Source organism: Cyprinus carpio, chromosome B23 (assembly GCF_018340385.1).
Source record: "Cyprinus carpio isolate SPL01 chromosome B23, ASM1834038v1, whole genome shotgun sequence".
Lineage (NCBI taxonomy): Eukaryota > Metazoa > Chordata > Actinopteri > Cypriniformes > Cyprinidae > Cyprinus > Cyprinus carpio.
The window spans coordinates 25,495,923-25,521,741 of record NC_056619.1 but is presented as its reverse complement, the minus strand read 5'-3'; the positions used below and the strand labels follow the sequence as shown (position 1 = coordinate 25,521,741).

The window sequence follows — 25,819 nt, the reverse complement described above, 5'->3', positions numbered from 1 at the left end:
CCAGTGGAAAAGAATGAGGTCAACTATATTCTAAAATAGGCTATTTATCTGAGAACTAAACATTTTTGTTTTTATGGATATTTTGATACTGGATGATTTTGGCAATAAAAACAAATGTGGCACAAATGCCATTTAGTCCGTATCTCATATTTCCTCATATCGTCCTCATATCTCCAACATCTTGTACCTTTGACGGTATTATATATGGTGTCACGTGGATAGGAATATGCATGGAATGATATGTAGATGAGGCTATGCTTCGTAAAACTAGGTTGTAAGCTTCATATGGTTATTTCGGGAAGGAGACGGTACCCACAATCTTCCCCTGAATGGGAAGCGTACGTACACTATTAGGATGAAATCTACGTAAAGTTTTATACATGAGGCCCCTGATGTTTAGTGGATCTTTATTTGTTGGGTTACATTATTTCTTTAAAAAAAAAAAAAAAAACCTTTTTGAGGTGTTTGCTGTGAATAACCTTTTGATGTGCTGCTCTTTCTGTGGTGGAGTAGCCTAGCAGTTAAAACATTGTACTTTGTACTCCTTACAATCTCGTTTAGACTTTCAAGTTATTACTTATTAAAAAGATAAGGAAGTCTATAATACCTGATAAAAAGTTATCAGTTGCATTCCCATTCATCTCCATGGCAGTTGTTTGGCTTGTGCATGACAACTATAAATACACAAGCTACATGTTGTCATCTTTGTTTATGAGCACCACCTCTATATTTTGTCAGTAAACATGGCTACTTGTGAATGACTGAATTAGACTTCTCGGGCATAGAATTGTGTAGTTATGGCATCAACCAGCAGGGGCTACATGGACCATGCTAACCAATAAAACTTTTACCCTGTGCAGAAAAATAGTAGACTTGCTGGAATTATCCAGAAAGGTAGATGATATATTGTCATTACTTATCTTTTCAGCATGTTATCTTCCAGTGATCCACTAAATGAGGAGCTCCAGTGCTCCATCTGTCTGGATGTGTTCACTGATCCAGTCACCACTCCATGTGGACACAACTTCTACAGAACCTGCCTGAACAAGTGCTGGACAAACACACAGACCTGCTACTGTCCATTCTGTAAAAACACTCAGCAAAAGACCTGATCTTGAAATTAACACAACACTCACAAAGGTTGTACAATACTTTAAGAAGCTCAAACAAGACAAATCTGAGGTGTTCTGTGACTTCTGTGTTGAAAGAAAGCAGAAAGCTGTGAAGTCCTGCCTGACGTGTCGAAGCTCTTACTGTGAGACTCACCTGGAGCCTCATCACAGAGTCCCATGTCTAAAGAAACACAAACTGATCAACGCTGTGGAAAATCTGGAGGATTATATATGCCAGAAACACGAGAGACCTTTGGAGCTGTTCTGCAGAGATGATCAGATGAGTGTGTGTCTGTCCTGCACTGAAGGAGAACACAGGACTCACAACACTGTTCCTATAGAGAAGGAGAGTCAGCAGAAGAAGGCAAGAGATACAAACAAAACACTTTAAACACCCATTAAATATAGTTTTCTTATGCTGGTCATGTTGAAGGGCTTAAATATACAGTGCCCTCCATAAGTATTGGAACAGTAAAGACAAAATTGCTTTCTCTGCTGTGGAGTCAAGACATTTGCAAATATGATTAAAAGATGAATATGCGAATTTAGACACATACATGTTTTACCAAATAAAAAGGACAGCACTTTTAGAATTCATCCCACTATTTGATGTGAGCATAAGTATTGGAACAGTTGAATTTAAGGCAGATGTAAAGGATTAAAAGCTAATATTTAGTTGCAGATCCCTTGCATGCAATCAGAGCAGTGAGTCTGTGACCCATAGACATCACCAGACTCTTGGTCTTATGCCTTGAAATGCTTTTCCCCAGCCTTTAATGCAACCAATTCCAACTGTTGCTTGCTTTGAGGAGTTTCTGTCTTTAGTCTCCTCTTCAGCTGGTGAAATTAATGTTCAATCGGATTTAAATCTGGAGATTGATTTGAGCAGTCTAAAACTTTACATTTCTTTGCCCTGATAAAGCCCATGACTGAACTGCCAGGGTGTTTTGGGTCATTGTTCTGATCCAATATGAAGTGCTTTCTAATGAGTTTGGTGGCATTTTCTTGAATATTGGTAGCAAAGATGATTTTGTACCCTTCCAGATTCATTCTGCTACTGCCATCATACATTAAGTCATCATTACAATTAAGAGGTCATGTTCTAGAGACAGCCATACATGCCCATGCCATGACTCCACCTCCACCACGCTTTAGGTTGTATGCTTGGATGAGATTGTATGCTTAGGATCATTTGCAGTTCCCCTTTTCTCCACACCTTTGCTTTCCAATCACTTAGATAAAGGTTCATCTTTGTCTCATCGGTCCATCAACTCTACTGGCTCACATTTGTGAAGAATCTTGCCTTTCTATTTTTGGTGCTGATTAGAGGTTTGCATCTTGCTGTGTAGCTTCTGTAATTCTGTGTCAAATTCTCCTGCGGACTGTACATTGTCAGAGCATCACCCCAGTTTTCTGGAGGTTGTTGGTGATTTTACAGACATGTATTTTAGGGTTCATTTTCACAGCTTTCATGATTTGTCTGTCATCAACTACTGTTGTTTTTCTCAGCCGATCAGGTCGTCATCGGTTGCTGATGTTGCCGGTAGCTTCCAAACTCTTGATTTCTCCATGCCCTTTGTTTTTCCTATAGTTCTAATTGACTATAATTGTCTGCAAGACATAGAATGCAGAAGCAATGGATATAACTGATAAGACACATTCCCTGCTTTTAATATCTGAAGAATTAATGCAACAGGACACAGCTGAACACTTAGAAAGACCTGTGAGGCAACTGTTCCAATAGTTATGCTCACATCAGATAGGGAGATGAAGCTCTAGAAGTGCTCATCTTTTTAGCTGGTAAAACATCTTTGTGTTGAATCACCCAGTAATAAAATGTGACATTCTGTAGTTTTGTCTCATATTCATATTTTAATCATATTTACAGATTTCTTGACTCCACAGCAAACAGGACAATTTTGTCTTTACTGTTCCAATACTTATGAAGAGCACTGTATATATAGATTCAAGAGATTCAGCACTCAGTAGACAAAGACAAGTGGGGAAAAATTATTAAAATAAATAATCATAATATTTCAGTCTGCTTAATAACAGTGCTGAATAAAATGGGGGGAAATCTTGCTTTCAAAATACTTGAGGTCAGTAGATGAGAGAATTTAAATTTACACTTAAACAGCTTCATCAGATTATTTCCATTTGATACATAACTAAACCTATTATTCATAAAGGGATACTTTACTAAAAAATGAGAAATTGAACTGAAAATGTGGTCTGTTATGTCTGTTATGATTTTGAGCTGAAACTGTGGTCCTTGGTGATCCATAAAATGCAATAGCTACCACCACTTAAAAAAAAATTGCACAGACTGATTTTTTTTTTTTTTTTTGCTTCATTAGACTTTATAAGACAATTTGCAACTTTCCTTTGAGAAATGTTCTTCAAACTGGATGATTATTGGTCTGGGTTTCATGTTGGTAGCGATATTGTTCATGCCTAAACAATATACTGTATCTACTGACCCCCAAAGCTTCACTGATTACAGTGAAACCACCAAAGTAAGGATCCAAATCACTTTTTCTCTTATTTCAGATTTTTCTTTCTCCTCAGTCTAGTTTGAATCACTGTATATTACTGTTAGTTGTTTAACATTTCTATCATCAGAGCTGGGTAACCAGTTACATGTAATCTGGATTACATTACCAGATTCCAAAAATCAAGTACTCATAATAATAGTATATTACAGTTTATAATGCTTTTAATCAGAGCACAGTAACTTTTTAATGAATGACATGATTACATATTAATCACACAATGGTAGTAAATCATTCATGATTGATTGATTCTCCCCAGTTCTGGTATTTGAGAGAAATTGGTATGTGAATATCAAATACATATTTTTTTGTCAGTAACTAAGATTTAAAAATAACAGTAATAACAATAATAATTTTAAGTAACTGTGATGTAATGGTGATTACTACTGTATAGTAAAATCACTTAAATTTTTCCAAACTTAAAATCATTTCATAAGCAGTAAAAGAAGTCTTAAATGTTCTCCTTTAAATTTTCCTTTCCAAAATTCCTGCTTTGTGTCATACCATTTAGCGCTGACTATAATCACAATATGGAAGGGTCATAAATATTATGTAAATATTTTTGCAAACCATGCTTCTGAATTTGAATTTTCAATATGTGCACTGTAAAAAAAAATCAAAAGTTTAGAAAACTTAAAAGCTTAAGGCAACCAGCTTCAGCAGATTTTTGAGCTCCCTTTCAGACGGTCACTCCGAGTCATGTCAGTGACTGATGAATTGGGATCTCGCCTCAGAGCCCTATCATCTTTGAGTGTAAACTAAACGAGCCAGTGCACATTGGTATGCCATAATTGCATCCAGCTGCTGCTCGTCATGACACGAGCATAAGCAGGCAGTAGGCACAATGCATATTCAGCTTTTCGCTTTGGAGCCAAGCAGTTCTTTTGTTCTGCTCTGCCTATCATCGGAAGAGGATTCTAGGATTCTAGGATTTATAGCCTTTGTATAGAGCCAGTGTCCTCTCATGTACTCGCTTCAAGTAGCCAGTAAAAGCAGAGGAACTGCTCGGTGTCTCACTTGCTGCACCATTCCCCTCTACAGATCCGATATGTGCACTTATTCCTCTCTTTAGTTCAGTTACCCACAAGGCGAACCCTTTGGAGTTCCTCCATCACCCTTAGCAGCCGGACATGGTAAAGTGTCCGGCGCCAGGCCTAATACTTGTAAGTATTCCTGTTGGTTGACCCCTGTGCTAGGCTAGGTGTCCATATGTTGTGATTCCCACTTGTGATCCCATGTGTGTATTTCTTTACGGTACAGTTCCCACTTGGTGAGCCCGTGTCTTTCCTTTAGCAGACCTCGCTCTACCATCCCTGCCGGTGTTGCCTCCCTCCTAACTGGGCCGGAGCCAACTCAGAGACGTTCCATATGTTGTACTGCCCTTAATGCCCAGTCCATATGTATAATCTCCACATGATACCTCCCTGTGGGCAGGATGTGGATTCCGCAGCATCCCTGGAAATGGTACGCTTTCCCAGTGTAATCCAATAAGTCTTACTGTATGAGTCTAGTGCAGTGGTTCCTAAACCTGACCTGGAGGACCCCCTGCCTTGCACATTTTGTATATCTCCCTAATCAAACACCCAATTTAGTTCTTGCAGTCTATACTAATGAGCTGAGGAGTGGAATCAGGTGTGTTAGATAAGGGAGACATACAAAAGGTGCAGGGCAGGGAGAATAATAGACTCTCCACTTAACCTGTGTCCTATCTTCTGCCCCAGTTGCCACGGTGGGACCAGGTGGCTTACTAGGGGCGCTGGAAGGGGCAGCAATAGTGTCGCTTTGTTAGGTATCCCAATTCGTCAGTCACCGACGTGATTCGGAGTGACCGACCAAAAGGGAACATCTCGATTATGTATGTAACCCTCGTCCCCTTAAGGAGGGAACAGAGACGTCACATCCCGTCGCCACAATTGCTGTACTACTACGGGGCGCTGGGTCAGTGGCTCGGCTCCTCAGCCAAAACCAAAACCGAATATGCATTGCACCTTCTGCCTACTTATGCTTGTGTCATGACGAGCAGCAGCTGGATGTAATTATCACATGCTAATGTGCACTGGCTCATTAATTTACATTCGTCTGACATGACGTCTCCGTTCCCTCCACCAGGGAGCAAGGGTTACATATGTAACCAAGACATTTTCTCAACTTGTTTTTGTAGGAGATTTTTGAGTTTTCTCAACTTGATCATATACATAACATAAAACCTTAATATACATCACATTTATTTGCATTCGCTTTAAAGCTTTTACACAAACGCTGTCATCAGTCATTAATATCTTATGTGAATGTAAACAGTTTGGATGCATGTCAGTTTTAGATACGTGCAGCTCTAAAAAATGGAAGCAGCCTGCTGTAGTCTGTCTCATTAACATTGCTTTAAAAGAATAGTTCACCCAAAAATTAAAATTTTGTCATTTACTCACTCTCATGTCATTCCAAACCTGCATGAGTTTCTTTCTTATGCTGAGCATAAGAGAAGATATTTTAAAGAATTTTGAAGAACCAAACAGTTGTTGGTCCACATTAGCCGGTTTTCCACTGTCGGGCCAGTGCGAACCAGTGCTTTCAATTGGCCAGGTCAGGCCGGGCTAATAGACTTGTAGCACTGAGCTCAAAATCATAATAATAATACCTGCCTTTTACACGTCTCTTTGGAACAATGTCACACAACCCCAACATTTCACCAACAAAGAGATGTTATCAAAAAACTAATCAGAAATAAGTCACTGGAACTAGCAGAATCACAAAACGAACATGATAAAAGTGGCGATTTGTTTGCATTTTTTGTTGTTTACTTAAAGATTTAAATCCAAAAGCATCAATGTTTAACCAGATTTAAGAAGTGATACAGTACATTGATCACAATGAATTAATTTGTCAGGATTGAAAATTAGTCACAGAAATAAAGTGGTATTTACCATTATTTCACAAAAGAAAGAGGACACACATACTATTCAGTCACGTTGTTACAGACACGCCAGGTTCCACCTCCATTCAATCACGGCGCACGCCCTCACCTGAGTACTGAGCACTTCCACCTGACCCTCATCAACAGTCAATCACCTCTGCACTACAAATACCACACACACGCACTCAGTCAGCGTCCGGTCTCGTTCGCAACAAGGTCTTACCTTTATGCTAACTCTAAGGACTAACTCTATCTCTACTTACCTCTCTCCAGCGATCTCCAGAAGTTCCCAGCCATCTCCGTGCGTGTGTGTGGTACACCTCCCTACCTTGACGTCTCTACCCCTCTACTACAGATCCATTCATCACTGCCAGTCTCCATATCACTTTTCCCAGCATACCCGCTCCTCTGCTTGTGCCTGAATAAAACTGTCTTTCTGTTATCCTCAGCCTCCTGGGTATTTCGTAACAGAAGACCGGACCAACACAGATCGGCACAAGCATGAGTCTCACGGATCCCTTCCAAGATCTGGTCGACGCATTACGTCGGACACTCACCACTCTACCCGCATCCCCGACACCAGCAAGCACTTCCGCCAACAATGCCAGCACTCCCTCACCTGCCGTGCACACCAGTCCTATGGCCAGGCTGGCGCCCTACTCTGGTTCGGCGGAGGATTGCAGCGGTTTTCTTCTTCAATGCTCGCTGGTCCTGGAGATACAAACGCACTTGTACCCAACCGAGAGATCCAAGGTAGCATTCGTGATTTCTCAACTGCAAGGTAAAGCACTTCTGTGGGCAGATTCAATTTGGACTCAGAATAACCCAGTTATCCAGTCTTATTCCAGCTTCACCGACCATTTCCAAGAAGTTTTTGGCAGACCAGCTTGGGACTCATCTATTGGTGAGAAGCTGTATAACCTTAAACAGGGGAAAATGTCTGTCAATGAATATGCTCTTCAGTTCAGGACTCCAGCGGCCACCAGTGGATGGAACGAACAGGCCTTGCTGACTACCTACCGTCAGGGATTGGAACCTCGAGTGCGGTTGCATCTCGCTGCATACGAGGATACCATCGGGCTTGAATGGTTCATTCAACTCTCCATCCGCTTCGCCATTCGTATGCAGTCGTGCCTAGAAGAGCACCAGGGCCAGGCGTATCCCAACTCGCCACTCTGCCGACCAGAGGCCGTCAGCTCCCCAGAACCAGCCAACGAACCCATGCTAGTCGACTCCTATCGACTCACGGTGGCTGAAAGACAAAGACGGCTGTCCCAGAATCTATGCCTCTACTGTGCATCCCCGGGGCATATCATCTCTGTATGCCCCGTCCGTCCTCCTCGTCCCATGGTGAGTGCCATTCTCCCTTCGAAGTATCAAATGAAACCACTCACCACTGTTGTGACACTTACTGCCGCTGACATCTCTCTTCCAGTTTCCGCCCTCCTCGATTCTGGGTCAGCCGGCAACTTTATCTCAAGCGCCCTCTGCCGTCACCTCAAACTCGCTACCACGGCAACGCCGTCAGCCTACCAGGTCCACACAATAGCTGGAAGGCCGTTGAGTAGAAGATGTGTGCGTCATAGTGTGGGTCCCATTACCCTCCTAACCGGACTACTCCACCAAGAGGAGATCCACCTGCTGGTTCTGGAGGAATCCACCGCTGACGTCATCCTAGGGCGCCCATGGTTGGAGCAGCATAACCCTGTCATCTCGTGGGAGACGGGCGAAGTCCTGAAGTGGGGCGACTCCTGTTTCCAGAGCTGCATCACCGGTTGTCCTGTCCCAGCCAAACCTACCCCTGCACCTCTTGCAGTTTGTACTACCTCAATTGAGAGCCCGGCGGAGAACCAATCCATCTCCATCCCAACATACTACGCCCCCTTCAGTGACGTTTTCTGCCCCAAACGGGCTTCCAAGCTGCCTCCACACCGGCCGTGGGACTGTGCCATCAATCTGCTTCGGGGTGAACCAGTGCCTAAAGGAAGGATCTACCCCCTTTCCATTCCGGAGGAGAAGGCCATGGAGGAGTACATCAAGGAGGCGCTGGCCCAGGGTTACATTCGTCCATCTACCTCCCCTGCTGCTTCGAGTTTCTTCTTTGTGTGAAAAGAAGGACGGAGGCTTACGACCCTGTATCGATTATCGGGCTCTTAACAACATAACTGTCAAGTTCCGATACTCACTTCCCCTCGTCCCAGCTGCCCTGGAACATCTCCGTGGTGCCATTGTCTTCACCAAGTTGGACCTCTGCAGCGCCTACAACCTCATCCGGATACGAGAGGGGGACGAGTGGAAAACAGCCTTCATCACCCATACTGGCCACTATGAGTACTGCATGATGCCGTATGGACTTGTTAACGCCCCCTCCGTCTTCCAGGATTTCATCCATGAGGTGCTCCGGGAGTTCCTCCATAAGTTCGTCCTCGTCTACATTGATGAAATCCTCATTTACTCCCGGAGCCTAGCGGAACATCGTCGCCACATTGCGGAGGTTCTGCAACGCCTGAGGGCCTTTCAGCTCTACCTCAAGGCCGAGAAATGCTCCTTCCATCAGCCCTCAGTGCAGTTCCTTGGTTACAACATCAACAGCAGTGGCATCCGGATGGACGAGGGGAAGGTAAATGCTGTAAGGGATTGGCCCATACCTACCACCATCAAGGAACTCCAACGATTCCTTGGCTTTGCCAATTTCTACAGACATTTCATCCAAAACTACAGTGCCATCACCAGCCCTCTCACTAGTCTCCTCCGGAATAAGCCAAAATCACTCTCTTGGACTCCAGCCGCCACAGAGGCCTTCAACTCCCTCAAGAAGGCATTCACGACCGCTCCACTCCTGGTCCATCCTGACCCCAACCGACCCTTCATCGTTGAAGTCGACGCCTCTACTACCGGAGTGGGAGCGGTCTTATCTCAGCAGCAGGGGAATCCCAGCCGCCTCCACCCATGCGCCTTCTTCTCCCGGAAGCTCATCCCGGCGGAGGTAAATTATGACATCGGCAACCGTGAGCTGTTGGCCATCAATTTGGCCCTGGAAGAATGGAGGCATTGGCTGGAGGGAGCCAAACACCCCTTTCTGGTTCTCACTGACCACAAGAACCTTGAGTATCTTCGGGTCGCCAAGAGGCTAAATCCAAGACAGGCCCGCTGGGCGCTCTTCTTCACCCGCTTCCATTTTACCATCTCGTATCGCCCAGGGGCTAAGATCGTGAAGGCTCTCTATAAAACCTAGAAGAACCGGAAACCATACTCCCAGAAAAGCTCATCATCAGCCCCATTACCTGGTCTGCCGAGACTCTTCCTCCATCCGATCCGGCTACCAACACCCCGCCGGGTTGCCCACCGGGACACCAGTACATCCCCAGGACACGGCGCACTCCACTCATTCACTCCGCTCACACATCTCTTGGCACTGGTCACCCGGGGGTCAATGAAACCCTCTCGTTGCTAAGGGAACGCTTCTGGTGGCCCAACATGGCCTCTGACATCAGAAGGTACATGAACGGATGTACAGACTGCGCCATCTCTAAAAGCCCACACCATCTACCATCAGGCAAGCTCCATCCTCTGCCCGTCCCTAATCGCCCGTGGTCACACCTAGGGGTGGATTTTATTACTGATCTTCCTCCCTCTGATAATAATACCTGCATTCTTGTCATAGTGGACAGATTTTCTAAGTCATGTCGTCTTCTCCCCCTGAAAGGTCTGCCCACGGCCATGGAAATGGCCGAGTTACTATTTAACCATGTCTTCAGGTACTTCGGCATCCCAGAAGACATTGTCTCAGACAGAGGTCCTCAGTTCATCTCCCGGGTATGGAAAGCATTCCATTCGCTCCTAGGTGTGGCCATCAGTCTGCCCTCTGGATACCATCCACAATCTAACGGGCAGACGGAGAGGAAGGTTCAGGAGATTGGACGCTTCCTCCGTACCTTCTGTCACGGCCACCAGAACTCCTGGAACCAGTTCCTAGGGTGGGCCAAGTACGCACAGAACTCCCTGCGACAACCTACCACCGGACTCACTCCATTCCAGTGCGTGCTCGGCTACCAACCTCCACTCTTCCCCTGGTCAGGAGAACCCTCGGATGTCCCCACCATCGACTACTGGTTTCGGGAGAGCGAGAGGGTCTGGGACACGGCCCACCACCAACTCCAACGTGCCCTACGCAGGCGCAGGATGACAGCCGACCTTCGCCGATCCGAGGCTCCGGCATACCAACCCGGTCAGAAGGTCTGGCTGTCCACCCGGGACATCCGCCTGTGCCTGCCCTGCCGCAAGCTAAGTCCCAGATTCATTGGCCCATTCACCATCCTTGAGCAGATCAATCCAGTCACTTACAAACTCCAATTACCACCTGAGTACCGGATTCACCCCACTTTCCATGTGTCTCTCCTTAAGCCTCACCATCCCTCTGTTTCTCCCTCCACAGAACCTGGCGAAGCCGAAGCCCCCCCTCGACAACTCCTTGAAGACGGTGCTGCCTACGAAGTAAGAGACATCCTGGACTCCCGGTGGCGTGGTGGACAACTTGAATACCTATGGACTGGGAGGGATATGGTCCAGAGGAACGTTCATGGGTCCCACGCAACGACATCCTGGATCCGAACTTACTAAAACACCATCCACGATCCGGCTTACCCAACACCCCGCCGGGTTGCCCACCGGGACACCAGTACATCCCCAGGACACGGCGCTCTCCACTCATTCACTTGTTCCGCTCACACATCTCTTGGCACTGGTCACCCGGGGTTCAATGAAACCCTCTCGTTGCTAAGGGAACGCTTCTGGTGGCCCAACATGGCCTCTGACATCAGAAGGTACATGAACGGATGTACAGACTGCGCCATCTCTAAAAGCCCACACCATCTACCATCAGGCAAGCTCCATCCTCTGCCCGTCCCTAATCGCCCGTGGTCACACCTAGGGGTGGATTTTATTACTGATCTTCCTCCCTCTGATAATAATACCTGCATTCTTGTCATAGTGGACAGATTTTCTAAGTCATGTCGTCTTCCTCCCCCTGAAAGGTCTGCCCACGGCCATGGAAATGGCCGAGTTACTATTTAACCATGTCTTCAGGTACTTCGGCATCCCAGAAGACATTGTCTCAGACAGAGGTCCTCAGTTCATCTCCCGGGTATGGAAAGCATTCCATTCGCCTCCTAGGTGTGGGCCATCAGTCTGCCCTCTGGATACCATCCACAATCTAACGGGCAGACGGAGAGGAAGGTTCAGGAAATTGGGACGCTTCCTCCGTACCTTCTGTCACGGCCACCAGAAACTCCTGGAACCAGTTCCTAGGGTGGGCCGAGTACGCACAGAACTCCCTGCGACAACCTACCACACCGGACTCACTCCATTCCAGTGCGTGCTCGGCTACCAACCTCCACTCTTCCCCGGTCAGGAGAACCCTCGGATGTCCCCACCATCCGACTACTGGTTTCGGGAGAGCGAGAGGGTCTGGGACACGGCCCACCACCAACTCCAACGTGCCCTACGCAGGCGCAGGATGACAGCCGACCTTCGCCAATCCGAGGCTCCGGCATACCAAACCCGGTCAGAAGGTCTGGCTGTCCACCCGGGACATCCGCCTGTGCCTGCCCTGCCGCAAGCTAAGTCCCAGATTCATTGGCCCATTCACCATCCTTGAGCAGATCAATCCAGTCACTTACAAACTCCAATTACCACCTGAGTACCGGATTCACCCCACTTTCCATGTGTCTCTCCTTAAGCCTCACCATCCCTCTGTTTCTCCCTCCACAGAACCTGGCGAAGCCGAAGCCCCCCCCTCGACAACTCCTTGAAGACGGTGCTGCCTACGAAGTAAGAGACATCCTGGACTCCCGGTGGCGTGGTGGACAACTTGAATACCTAGTGGACTGGGAGGGATATGGTCCAGAGGAACGTTCATGGGTCCCACGCAACGACATCCTGGATCCGAACTTACTAAACACCATCCACTCCAGTCATCCTAACAGGCCAGCTCCCAGAGGAAGAGGACGTCCACCACGTCGTCGGGGTCCTCGGCCCTCAGGAACGGGCCGTGGGGAGGGGGGTAATGTTACAGACATGCCAGGTTCCACCTCCATTCAATCACGGCGCACGCCCTCACCTGAGTACTGAGCACTTCCACCTGACCCTCATCAACAGTCAATCACCTCTGCACTACAAATACCACACACACGCACTCAGTCAGCGTCCGGTCTCGTTCGCAACAAGGTCTTTATGCTAACTCTAAGGACTGACTCTATCTCTACTTACCTCTCTCCAGCGATCTCCAGAAGTTCCCAGCCATCTCCGTGCGTGTGTGTGGTACACCTCCCTACCTTGACGTCTCTACCCCTCTACTACGGATCCATTCATCACTGCCAGTCTCCATATCTCTTTTCCCAGCACTTCCCGCTCCTCTGCTTGTGCCTGAATAAAACGGTCTTTCTGTTATCCTCAGCCTCTTGGGTATTTCGTAACACACGTCTGTTTCTGCTTGTTTGTAGTCACAGTATACATCACATCACATTTAAAGGGGTCATACGATGTTGCTAAAAATAACATTATTTTGTGTATTTGGTGTAATGAATTGTGTTTATGCAGTTTAAGGTTCCACATACTGTACATTATTGTTGCTCCTCTGTGCCCCGCCTTTCTGAAACGCATAGATTTTTACAAAGCTCATCAGTCTGAAAAGCGAGGTGTGCTCTGATTAGCCAGCTATCCAGTGCATTGTGATTGGCCGAATACCTCAAGTGTGTGATGGAAATGTTACGCCCCTTACCATACTGTGATGCCGTGTCCCAGAGCAACGAGACAAAACCAATAAAACCCATTATAAACGAGGCATTTCATAAACATAAAACCATATCTGCATTTGTGATCGGAGAAATGACAAACAACAACGTTACTCTACACTGCCACATCAGTGGCAAATACTTTAAATAAGAAAACATACTTACAGACTGTGATTGGAACGACCAGCATTGTAGTCTACTCTCCCAGGAAACAGTCCTCCATAAAATGGTCTGCACACATCTGAATTTTTGGGTTGAACAGTGTTGTAAATACAACTTATCCACTGATTTCTAGTTGTGTCCTTTTTTGGAAGGCCAAACACAGTATTTTCACAACAAAACACACAGCTTTACATTATGGCGGCGGCAACATCAATAAAGTTACGCCTTCTTTCTTTGCGTGAACATTTGGGTGGCGTTATGCAAATCTTCCCACATCGTGACATCACATCGTGGCATTTTAGGAGGGCGTGGACCAGTCTTAACTTTTATAAAGAATATCTCTTTGCGTTTGAGACTTTAGTCTTTGCAACTTTAGGGATCTTATCTATTCATGAACAGCTTGTAACACTCCAAAGAGAAAGGAAAACTTGAAATTGCATCATATGACTCCTTTAAAAAGAATGATCCTTTCTTTATTTTTTCCAACAAAATACGACCTGAGTAGCAGAGGAGCTCCCAAACAAAAACTATGATTATGATAGATTTTATGACATACATGGAGCTAAATATGAACATCAGACTGACTGTCAGGTATAAAGAGAGAAGACTTACTGACAGATAAAATATGTTACTAAATAAATACAAGATTGTGATAGCCTATATGATTTTTCTGATTTCTTCAAGTGGTTGTATTTGTTTACTATGGTAATGGCTACAACTACAGAGTGCATAGTCATTTGCATCACTTATAAATATTTATGCTCTCTCTCTCTTTTCTCTCTCTCTCTCTCTCTCTATATATATATATATATATACACTCACCTAAAGGATTATTAGGAAGACCTTTTCAATTTCTCATTAATGCAATTATCTAATCAACCATTCACATGGCAGTTGCTTCAATGCATTCAGGGGTGTGGTCCTGGTCAAGACAATCTCCTGAACTCCAAACTGAATGTTAGAATGGGAAAGAAAGGTGATTTAAGCAATTTTGAGCGTGGCATGGTTGTTGGTGCCAGACGGGCCGGTCTGAGTATTTCACAATCTGCCCAGTTACTGGGATTTTCACGCACAACCATTTCTAGGGTTTACAAAGAATGGTGTGAAAAGTGAAAAACATCCAGTACTCAAAAAACCACTCAACAAAAACGACTTGTTCATCCTAGAGGTCAGAGGAGAATGGGCAGACTGATTCAAGCTGATAGAAGAGCAACTTTGACTGAAATAACCACTCATTACAACCGAGGTATGCAGCAAAGCATTTGTGAAGCCATAACACGCACAACCTTGAGGCGGATGGGCTACAACAGCAGAAGACCCCACCGGGTACTACTCATCTTCACTACAAATAGGAAAAAGAGGCTACAATTTGCACGAGCTCACCAAAATTGGACAGTTGAAGACTGGAAAAATGTTGCCTGATCTGATGAGTCTCGATTTCGGTTGAGACATTCAGATGGTAGAGTCAAAATTTGGCTTAAACAGAATGAGAACATGGATCCATCATGCCTTGTTACCACTGTTCAGGCTGGTGGTGGTGGTGTAATGGTGTGGGGGATGTTTTCTTGGCACACTTTAGGCCCCTTAGTGCCAATTGGGCATCGTTTAAATGCCACGGCCTACCTGAGCATGTATATATATTTAAGTGCATCTCAAAAATTAGAATGTTATTTCAAAAAGTGGAAGATTCATATATTCTAGATCCATCACATGTAAAGTAACACATTTCAAAAGTTTTTTAGTTTTAATTTTGATGATTATCGCTTACAGCTCATGAAAGCCAAAAATCCAGTATCTCAAAATATTAGAATATTTCTGTTTTTAAATCTATAAATAATCTGGCGAGCTATCTATCTAATCAACTTTATCCATACAATCCTACACGAAATCTGAGGTCTGGTGACCAAAGTCTGGTTAGAGCCTTTCCGGTTGCTGGCCCTAGGTTGTGGAACAGCCTTTCGGCCTATATTAGATTTGCACAGTCTTTAAAAAGGGTTCATAAATGATGCAATTTCAATTTTTCCTTTCTCTTTGGAGTGTTACAAGCTCTTGGTGCATAAAGATCTGTAAAGTTGCAAAGACTAAAGTCTCAAATACAAAGAGATATTCTTTATAAAAGATAAGAGTCAACCACGCCCTCCTAAAACAGCTCATTCTAACACGCCCCCACGTCTACATCACTGTGTGGGAAGATTTACATTTGAGTTTCATTAAATGACCATTCCTACAGTATAAATTCTGGGTATATCTTGTTCTTTAAAACCACAATAATGGGGAAGACTGCTGACTTGGCAATGGTACAGAAGACAATCACTGACACCCTCCACAAAGAGGTTAAGCCACAGTAGGTCATCATTGACAGGACTGGCTGTTCACAGAGTGCTTTATCAAAGCATATTAAATGCAAAGTTGACTGGAAGGCAGAAATTGGGTAGGAAAAGGTGCACAAGCAACAGGGATGATCACAAGCTTGAGAATACTGTCAAGCAAAGCTGATTCAAACACTTGGGAGAGCTTCACAACGAGTGAACTGAAACTGGAGTCAGTGCATCAAGAGTCATCATGCTCAGATGTCTTCAGGAAAAGGGCTACTGTAACAAAGTTCGTAGTAAGGAAGAAAGGAAGTGATCAGGGTTGGGTTTTTAGGAGACTTGGGGAATTTTATTCAGTAACTCAAAAACTTTAACAAAAAAAATGTAGCACTTCCTCAGGTTCTCTCTCCCAAGCAGAGCAATGTTCCATCCCGTCTCTCTCTCTGTCACCATGTTCTTCAGCCTCTCTTTTAACCGGTCTCTCCAGATGAATTATTGCAATTAGACACAGGTGTTTCCTCATTTTGCACTTAACCCACTTACTCACCGCTCGTCTCCCGTCCTTCTCTCCCGCTGCAGACTTTGCTGAACCACGCCCCCCTCGCCACAACTACCAAGCCACTTTTGGAGCAGAACACACAACATCAGAAGCATCTTACCTGGGCTGAGGAGAAAAAGAACTGAACTGTTGCTCAGTGGTCCAAAGTCCTCTTTTCAGATAAAACTAAATTTTGCATTTTATTTGAAAATCAAGGTCTGGAGTCTGGAGGAAGACTGGAGAGGCACAGAATCCAAACTCCTTGAAGTACAGTGTGAAGTTTCTGATTTGGGGGTGCCGTGACGTCTGCTGGTGTTGGTCTATTGTGTTTTATCAAGTCCAAAGCCAATGCAGCCGTCTACTAGGAGATTTTGGAGCGCTTTATGCTTCCATCTGCTGACAAGTTTATGGAGACGCTGATTTCCTTTTCCAGCAGGACGTTTGTACCTGCCCGCAGTGCAAAACCACTTCCAAGTGGTTTGCTGACCATGATATTACTGTGCTTGATTGGCCAGCCAACATGTCTGACCTTAAGCCCATATGGACTCTATGGGATATTTTCAAGAGAAAGATGAGGAACAGTCGATTCAACAATATAGACGAGCTGAAGGCTCAACAGTGCCTCAGCAGTGCCACAGGCTGATCGCTTCATGCCACACCTCACTGATGCTGGAGTTTGTGTTAAAGGAGCCCTGACAAGTATTGAGTGCATAAATTAACATACTTTAAAGAACTTGATTTTTTTTCTGTTTTGCAAGTCCTTTTTTTGATTGATCTTAGGAAATATTCTAATATTTTGAGATACTGTATTTTTGACTTTTCACAAGCTGTAATCATCAAAATTAAAACAAACAAACAAAAAAAAAAACTTGAAATGTTTTACTTTATATGTAATTAATCTATAATATATGAAAGTCTCACTTTTTGAAATGTAAAATGTATATTATATATTTATTTAATATATGCATATAATATATATATTATAAATGTATGTTTGTGTGTAATTTTTTAAAATAGTTTTTATATTATTGTTTTCTCTCCTGCTGTAGATGTACTCATCAAATGAAAAACTCAGTCAAACTGGTATGTGAATATCAAATACATATATTTATTAGTGACTAAGCTTTATAATAATACTTATAAATAAAAATAATAATAATAATAACAAACATTTTAAGTAACCGGGGCCAGTTCTTCGTACGTCGCTAACTCAGTTAGCTGGATTTTATTGTTGATGACTTGGCATGATCTTCGATCATTTGGTTCTTCGAACCTCGTTGCTGTCATAGCAACAGGTCCATAAGCTTAAACCTGCTTGGGAGCAGGCTTATTTCATGTAAACAGGATTAGATTGCATCTTTTTAACCAGAACCGATCCTTATAATCTGTCCACTACCACCATTACTTTATTACAAGAACCTACTGATCCTGTCCTACTGATCCAGACAATAATTTTAAATAATAATAATTTGAAAATTTAATAAATGTCGTGTAGTCCATAATAGCCTACTAGAGACAGCCAGTTTTACTCACTGAAATATTTATTCATCATAAAATAATTACTTATAATTATTGAATTTATTAATTACATAATTGTATTAGAGTCTTACACACATGCTATACAGATATGTAGAGTCATTAATTTGAGTGATGACTGCTATTATGTGAGTGGCTTGATGGAGTGCAGGAGGTGCAGATAACATGATCATTAATGCTGTCATGTAACAAATTTGTCCAAATATAAAATTAAATGACCAGCTAATTACTACATTGAAATAAAAATGTAAAAACTGTAGAAATATTATGAATCGCGAATCTAAATAATTGGGAATTGTGTAAAAAAAATAAAAAATAAAAACAGTATACATTTCATTTATCTATTATAATATTTATGTTGTTTTGTTTGCTTGGATGTTTCCTTATAAAAGTCCAGAAATTTGTCAAGTTTTTTGTCAGGTGTCTTTTTCAATTATATGATGTCATTACGTTGCCGTCTTGCTGCCAGCCAATCGCTGCATTGCTGATCGTGGTTTCGAGTATCGATACATAGCCCCTTTTAAACCAAACCATGAAAGCGCAATTATCTCAGATAACTCAATCCAGCCATACTAATTATCAACAGGTGCTTTCGAAGAACCGAATTAGCCAGATCCTGATTAGCACGATGATATCATCTTGGATGTGACACTTAATTTTGGATGTATTAAGCGACGTACGAAGAACGGACCCCCAATGATGTGATGGTGATTACCACAGTATTTCAAACAAGACAATGTAAAAGTTCATTTTCTGGTTTTCATGCTCTCATTAAGTTACCATTTTCATCTGCTCAAGCAGAACATTAATGTCATCTTGTGCTTCAGCAAGATATCTCTGGCTAAAACTAACGTTAAAGTTAGTGATATGCTACATAATACATAAACACATAAATACAAAAATACATAAACGTCTATATTTCAGTGCCTCTCCTTATTAAACTGGTTAAATGTAAATTAATTCAATCGCAGTACATGAACAGTGTTGATCCTGGATGTTGTCATCTGTGATCGTGACGACTGTAATATCTCTTGCTTTCATTGCCTTGAAAAAGCCTTGCTTCTAAATTAATCTTGTTACCCACCATATTTATTTTTAAATCTTTTATATATCCCTCAATGGCATATTTAGGTCTCATTTGAATGCTCCTCAACAAGAGGTGGTCCTTCTGTGTCCAAAATGTATCAAAAACACCTTGAGACAGATAAACCATACAAGTAACTTAACTCAAACCGTTTGAGTAAACAGATATCCTTAAAAACCTGACAAGTGAGGTTAACTCAAACCATTTGAGGAAACAGATTGCCTTACAACTATTAGTTTTATAACTTAAATGGTTTGAGTACTCTGAACTTAAGTCAGTTGCGTTCAGAAAAAGAAGATATACATTGCAATTAATGTCGTTCCAAACCCGTAAAAGCTCCGTTTGTCCTCGGAACACAATTTAGGAAATTTTGGATGAAAACCTGGAGACTTGAGACTGTCCCATAGACTGCCAAATAAATAACACTGTCAAGGTCCATAAAAGGTATAAAAGTCATCATCAGAATACTCCATCTGCCATCACACGTGCAATCTGGGTTATATGAAGCGACGGGAACACTTTTTGTAAGCGAAGAAAACAAAAATAACGACTTTATTCAATAATTCCTTTGTCAATGGTCTCCTCTGTGTCACTCCAGGGCTTCATCCGAAAACTCAGACAGCTGACTTGCGGCCTCGCTGCCGTACGAGGCAATGACTTTGCAGGCAGAATTTTTATATGAAGGCACCTCATGAAACTGATATCGGACATGCTTCTGAGGCAGAGTAAAGGTTTAATGATCTACAGCAAAATATAGAGAGCTTTGGTGATAACTAAGTGAATATTTCATTACTGCAGTATTAATTTCTTACTAGAAATGTCATCAAAGTGGAAAACGTTGATCAAAAATGTACATTTACATACAAACTGACCACCGACCGCAACTTTCAGACGGCATCTTTATATTTGGACTTAACTGTCACAGAATGGAACACACAGGATTGTGGGATATCAAAGGCAGCGAAGGATACATCTATGCTGCCTTCAAAAACCGGCCAGATGAAGGCATCTCAGGAGACAGGAACTGAAGCTAACATTGAATTGAACATTGAAAGAGGACACAGAATCGCATACGCAGCACAGTGATATGGAGTGACACAGAGGAGACCGTTGACAAGGGAATTATTGAATAAAGTCATTATTTTTGTTTTCTTCGCCTACAAAAAAAGTGTTCCTGTCGCTTCATATAACCCAGATTGCATGTGTGATGACAGATGGAGTATTCTGATGACGACTTTTTACACACTGTTACTGACTTGGCAGTCAATGGGACAGTCTCAAGTCTCCAGGTTTTCATCCAAAATATCTTAAATTGTGTTCTGAAGACGAACGGAGCTTTTACGGGTTTGGAACGACATGGGGGTAAATGATTAATGAGAACATTTTCATTTTGGGGTGGAGTAACCCTTTAACAAACAGAATCACTGAAGAAAAGAGAGACAAGAACTACAACTGACTTCAGACACAGCCTAAAGCCCTATTCGCACGGGATTAGTATGACCTGGTGACCTCCAGTCATTTGTAATAATTCGGAGGTTGTCTGTGATCTTAATCCCGTGCGAATTGGCCATGTCTGTAATTTGTAAAGTAAAAATTCCCCCGCCAATGACCTACCACATTTCGCCGAACACCGAGGTCCTGTGATAATATTAGTCCCGTGCGAATCAACATCTCTGTGATTTGGCCTGGATTTGGTGGGTTGCATATCATTTTTCAATGTTTTTGTTTTCTGTGAGCCTTTTTATCCATCTTTCGCGAAGAATGGAGCTGCGTTGGAGTGTTTAATAGTATTTTGGGTGCTGTCATATCAATGCTGTCATTGACATCCGGGTATCCGGGAGATAATTCAGTAAATTTGAGTAAAATCACAGGCTTCGCTTATCCCGTGCGAATGCACCACATGAAATTCAGATGTGGGGGGGTAATTTCAAAATCACACAAGGTCCCTAGATAATACTAATCCCGTGCGAATAGGGCTTTAGATTAAATCAGCTGAAATAAAATACATTAAATCTCTCAAGATCTGATTAAACAACCCCACAAACACCATCACCAGCTCCACAAATTAATAACCAGACTGACTTTATTTCTGTCAAACGTCTATAGAAGATCTTATTGAGAATTAACTAAGGTTTAGATGTTGATTTGTTTCATTCGAAGTAATGTGACTTTGAATCAGTGTCTGCTTTAGTTGGGCTCTTGACCCTTGACTTCTGTCTTAGTTTTTTTCTGGCTGTTGTAACCATGTGTTCCTGAAACATATTTGTTATAACTCAAAAACCTAGAGAAAATATCATCAGGTGTTGGTTGTTATACTGTATGTTGGTGATGACAATCATTAATTATTGAACTGTTCAGAGTCTAATCTCTGATTAAAAAGGTGTTGTATAACAGCCAGAAAAAAAAAAAAAAAAAAAAAAAAACTAAGACTGAAGTAAAGGGTCAAGAGCCCAACTAAAGCAAACACTGATCTCTAACATGGTTACTTTGAATGAAACAATAAATCAATCTAAACCTTTCTCAATCAGATCTTCTGTAGACATCTGACAGAAATAAAGTCAGTCTGGTTATTAGTAAGTGGAGCTGGTGATGCTGTTTGTGGGGTTGTTTAATCAGATCTTGAGAGATTTCATGTATTTTATTTGTCTTGTGTTTCTCTTTTCTTCAGTGATTCTGTTTGTTAACAGCAGCTGTTCATCAGTAATGCTCAATCAGCACTTAATTAATCACTTAATTACTTAATTGCAAAGTTTTTAAACTTACATGGTTTAAGTCAAGGCAATATGTTTACTCAAACCGTTTGCGTTAAGTTACTTGTCGGGTTTTACAGTGTAAGGCTTACAGATAGTTTCATTGTAAATGTATTTACTCTAAACACATTTTGCTTCACAAACTGATGGATGAGCAATGTGCACATGCAACATGATGTTGCTGACAGAAATAAATTCACTGTTAAACAGAAATTATTCCTATGAATAATTCACCACCTTATATTATCTTTTGTGTCATTAGGTTTGAAGTGGGCTCAGAGGTTTGCAGGTACAGTGTGATTAACATAATTTCCTCCAATATACTTACAATACTTTGATAATCTGTATTATATACAAATGAAAATATATATAATGTCTGATCTCTCATCTAGTGGATGTGACTCTGGATCCTGATATAGCCAATCCATATCTCATCCTGTCTGATGATGGAAAACAAGTCAGTGATGGAGACATAAAGCAGGACGTCCCAGAAACCCCAAAGAGATTTGATAAAACTATTTCTGTTCTGGCAAAGCAGGGATTCAGTTCAGGCAGATTTTACTATGAGGTGCAGGTGAAGGGAAAGACTGAGTGGGATTTAGGAGTGGCCAGAGAATCCATTAACAGGAAGGGGACGTTCACATATACTCCTGAAGATGGAATCTGGATTGTGGTTCTGAGGAATGAGAATCAGTATACAGCTGGTGATAATCCACCTGTCTCTTTATCTCTGAGAAAGAAACCTGAGATTGTGGGAGTGTTTGTGGATTATGAGAAGGGTCTGGTCTCTTTTTATGATGTGGGCTCCAGATCTCATATCTACTCTTACACTGGTCACACTTTCACTGACAAACTCTATCCATATTTTAACCCAGGCCTTAATGAAGGAGGTAAAAACTCAAAACCACTGATCATTTCACCTGTCACTTAAAATGAACAAATAAAAAAAAAAAAAAAACATCAAACTAATAACTAACTTAATTATTAATAATAATAACAACAATAATAAAAAAGAAATCCGCACACTGATTGCTTACATTTTGTTAAATGATGAGACTCTGAGTCAAATCCATGATAAAATAGACTACACTGAAATAAATATCCACCTTATTCTTCAACTCGAAAGACAAAGGTATACAAAATACGCAAAAAGAAGATCATAGCATTACCATTCATCTCAATGGCATCACAACAATTCAGTCACACTGCGAGATAAGCTTAAAGATGTAAAATACAAATATGTTTCAAGCTTTCAACCCAATTCAACTCTACTGTAATAATTAAAAAATGCAAGCTCTTCTGAAGATCTAGTGTTTTTTAAAAATTGTATCTATAACAGTTCAGTGGCATATAAAAAGCGATAATGTAAATAAAAAATGTAATATTTTTTAGCTACAGGTTTTTTTTTGGAATACAACTTTGTCATAATTATTCAACCTTTATTCAGCTCTGCTCTTTGCTCTCACATGTATGGTAAAAGTTGTGTTAAAACAATTACGCCTTTAGAATGTTTATAAAGGGATTCTCAAATACCCGCTCAAACACCTTTTTCAAGACCTGACCAACACAAATAAAATTTATACCACATGCCATTACTGAACAAACCCAAACAATGGATTTTGCTGATGCAATAATGCAATTTTGAAGAAATGTTATACAAAGTTTTTGTGCAGATAATAAAATCTATATATTAAATGTTATAAATAATTTTCTTAGTCATTCTTTCCTTGACGGGGCAACACAGAAAGAAGTCATACGCATTTACGTTGATTTAAATGCCAGTGTTTATCCAAAATACTAATAGTATCTAATAGTTGGGGGGGAAATATTTCATGCATAATGAGTTTTTTTTTGAAATGTCTATACTTCCAGCTGCTCATTCAAAAACATGAGACATCAAATTTGCCCTCTTACAACTATCTACAACATATAATATAAAACCCATAATGTAAACATTATCAGTTTATCAAAGGTGCATCATAAGCACTTGTTAGGCATAGATGTGCAGTATACCCTGATTGCGAACGACTCTGAAACTGAGATCCTGCTGAATGCACAACAGCGCCCTGTTTTGACTTGTGCAGCGCTCATGTTTATTCAGTCAAATCATTTAAGTTTAATAATCACAAATCCATACCACAGACCCTATGTTTTTCCATCCCTAAATTTAAGACCTAAATTGAAAACAATTAAGCATAGCAGAACTTTTGATATGCTATTCAGGGCTTTTTATGGCCTTAAATTTGATCAATCCAAACTTAAGTCTTTCTAAGGACCCACAAAAACCCTGAAAACAAGTAAACTAAAATTCTTGATAATAATATGCAAATACACATTACAGAATGATTTAAGTTCATGAACATAAACGAACACTTCATCAAAGTACTGAATAATTATTCAGTGTACACAACCCTTTAATCAAGCAAATATTCTTATATGCTGAAGAGAACAGAGAGCTTTACAGTCAGTGTTTTTGATGCACCTGACCTGATGCCAGGAGCTTCTGAGAGCCGGAGACGGTAGGAACAAACTTCTCCATCAGTGTAACCGTCGCAAGCTTCTCCACATCACTGACAGACAGAACCAGAATATAAACTTACTGGAAGAATCTAAAGTGCATAAACATGTCACGCCTGAAATTAAAATGCTGTGAAACACTGAAAGTCTAAGCTATTCATGATCTTTTTGACCCTCTGCATTCCCAATCCCTCTATACGCAACAAAACGTTCTTCGACACTTGATTTTGTTCTGATCTTGACTGTCAGCTCATCATCAAGTGATGTTTGACAAATGCAGCTAATAATTCACACATTTCGGGGCACAATAAGCAGGGAAAAGTCTCTGCTGGGACAGTTTAATAGTCAGACTCCACTCACTCTCTTGTGGTTTGAGGTGGACAGGAATCCAGGCCTTCTTCACGGTGTCTTTCAGCACTCCAGTGTAGTACATGACCATCACCTCATACAGCAGACTGGTCAGTTTAGAACAGTTCTAAATGCAGTTTACAGCCCTGACTTAATAATTTTTGTAAATTTATATTGCTTAACCTTAAATATGCACCAAAATAAATGGACAAAATATCTCAAATGAAATAGTCTACAGTCCCTGGCCCTGCAGACCTGATCTGACTTAAAATAAAAATCAATTCTATTGTGACAAAAAAAAAAAAAAAAAAAAAGAACTGAAGTACATGATCTACCATCTTTCTTGTAACAGCTACTGACATAGCAGACAAATATCACAAAAATGTACTAAAAGTAAAGGAAGAAAAATACCTGATGGAATAGAAACATGATCATCATGGCTCTGTTGTTCCTCAGCTGTGGTTTCTCTCTTCATCTTCATCATCTTCCTGTGGTTCAGTAGTTTGCCTGAGCACATCCTCAGTGGTGTCTGCAGCATCTGCTGTTCTCCAGCGTTACAGTGAGGACCCAGACACTCTGTGGAGGTTTGATGACTGTCACACACACTCTCCTGAGCGTCAGTGGAACAGAGTAAAGTGAGGCCTGTGTGTCTCTGGATCTCTGTTCAGAGAGTTGATCTCTGATGCTCCAGACTGAATCCATCCCATCAGTCACACACAACCAAACCTTCTCCAGCTCCTGAGAAACACAGAATCACAGTGATTTCGCTTTATATAACAACTGTTTCTCTGAAGGAGACTGTTTTAAAGAACAAAAAACTGTTGGCAGACTGAATATATGAAAATAAAGAAACATTTTTAGATGTCAAAAGGGCAGTACGGTCCTTGGTGCCTTAGAAGCTTCTTCTTGTTCTGGTAATACTGACACTAAATCAAGTTTAATGTCCATATAAACACTTCAGTCAGAATCCTCAATCAGATTATATTTATTCAGACTGCGCATGTGCCAATGCTTGATTTTTCAGATACAGTACTGTTTTGGTTCACTGGATATAAAATCATATCCTGAAGTAAAAACAGTTGAAAACTTAGGAAGATGTTGGAATCCAATCAATTAATCAATCTGAGAAGCTCAGTTGAAGTCAGCAGAAAGAAAAGAAAAACCGCAAAGACAAATGAACAGTCATTCAGGTAAAAGAATATGAGA

General features: G+C 41.8%; 3 protein-coding genes across 3 annotated transcripts in view; all 3 read left to right on the top strand.

Annotated features, from left to right (window-relative positions):
* The window catches only part of LOC109061200 (E3 ubiquitin-protein ligase TRIM39-like), a 112,674-nt gene that overhangs the window by 476 nt on the left and 86,379 nt on the right, over window positions 1-25,819 (top strand). The gene's annotated exons all lie outside the window — the stretch shown is intronic.
* Window positions 1-25,819, top strand: part of LOC109064851 (E3 ubiquitin-protein ligase TRIM39-like) — a 62,602-nt gene that overhangs the window by 471 nt on the left and 36,312 nt on the right. The window lies entirely within an intron of this gene.
* Window positions 3,036-22,684, top strand: LOC122141971 (E3 ubiquitin-protein ligase TRIM21-like). Its single transcript, XM_042750993.1, has 4 exons — window positions 3,036-3,628; window positions 17,428-17,461; window positions 22,011-22,037; window positions 22,141-22,684. Exons 1-4 carry the CDS (start codon window positions 3,521-3,523, stop codon window positions 22,677-22,679), a joined length of 708 nt encoding a protein of 235 aa, XP_042606927.1. The 5' UTR covers window positions 3,036-3,520; the 3' UTR covers window positions 22,680-22,684.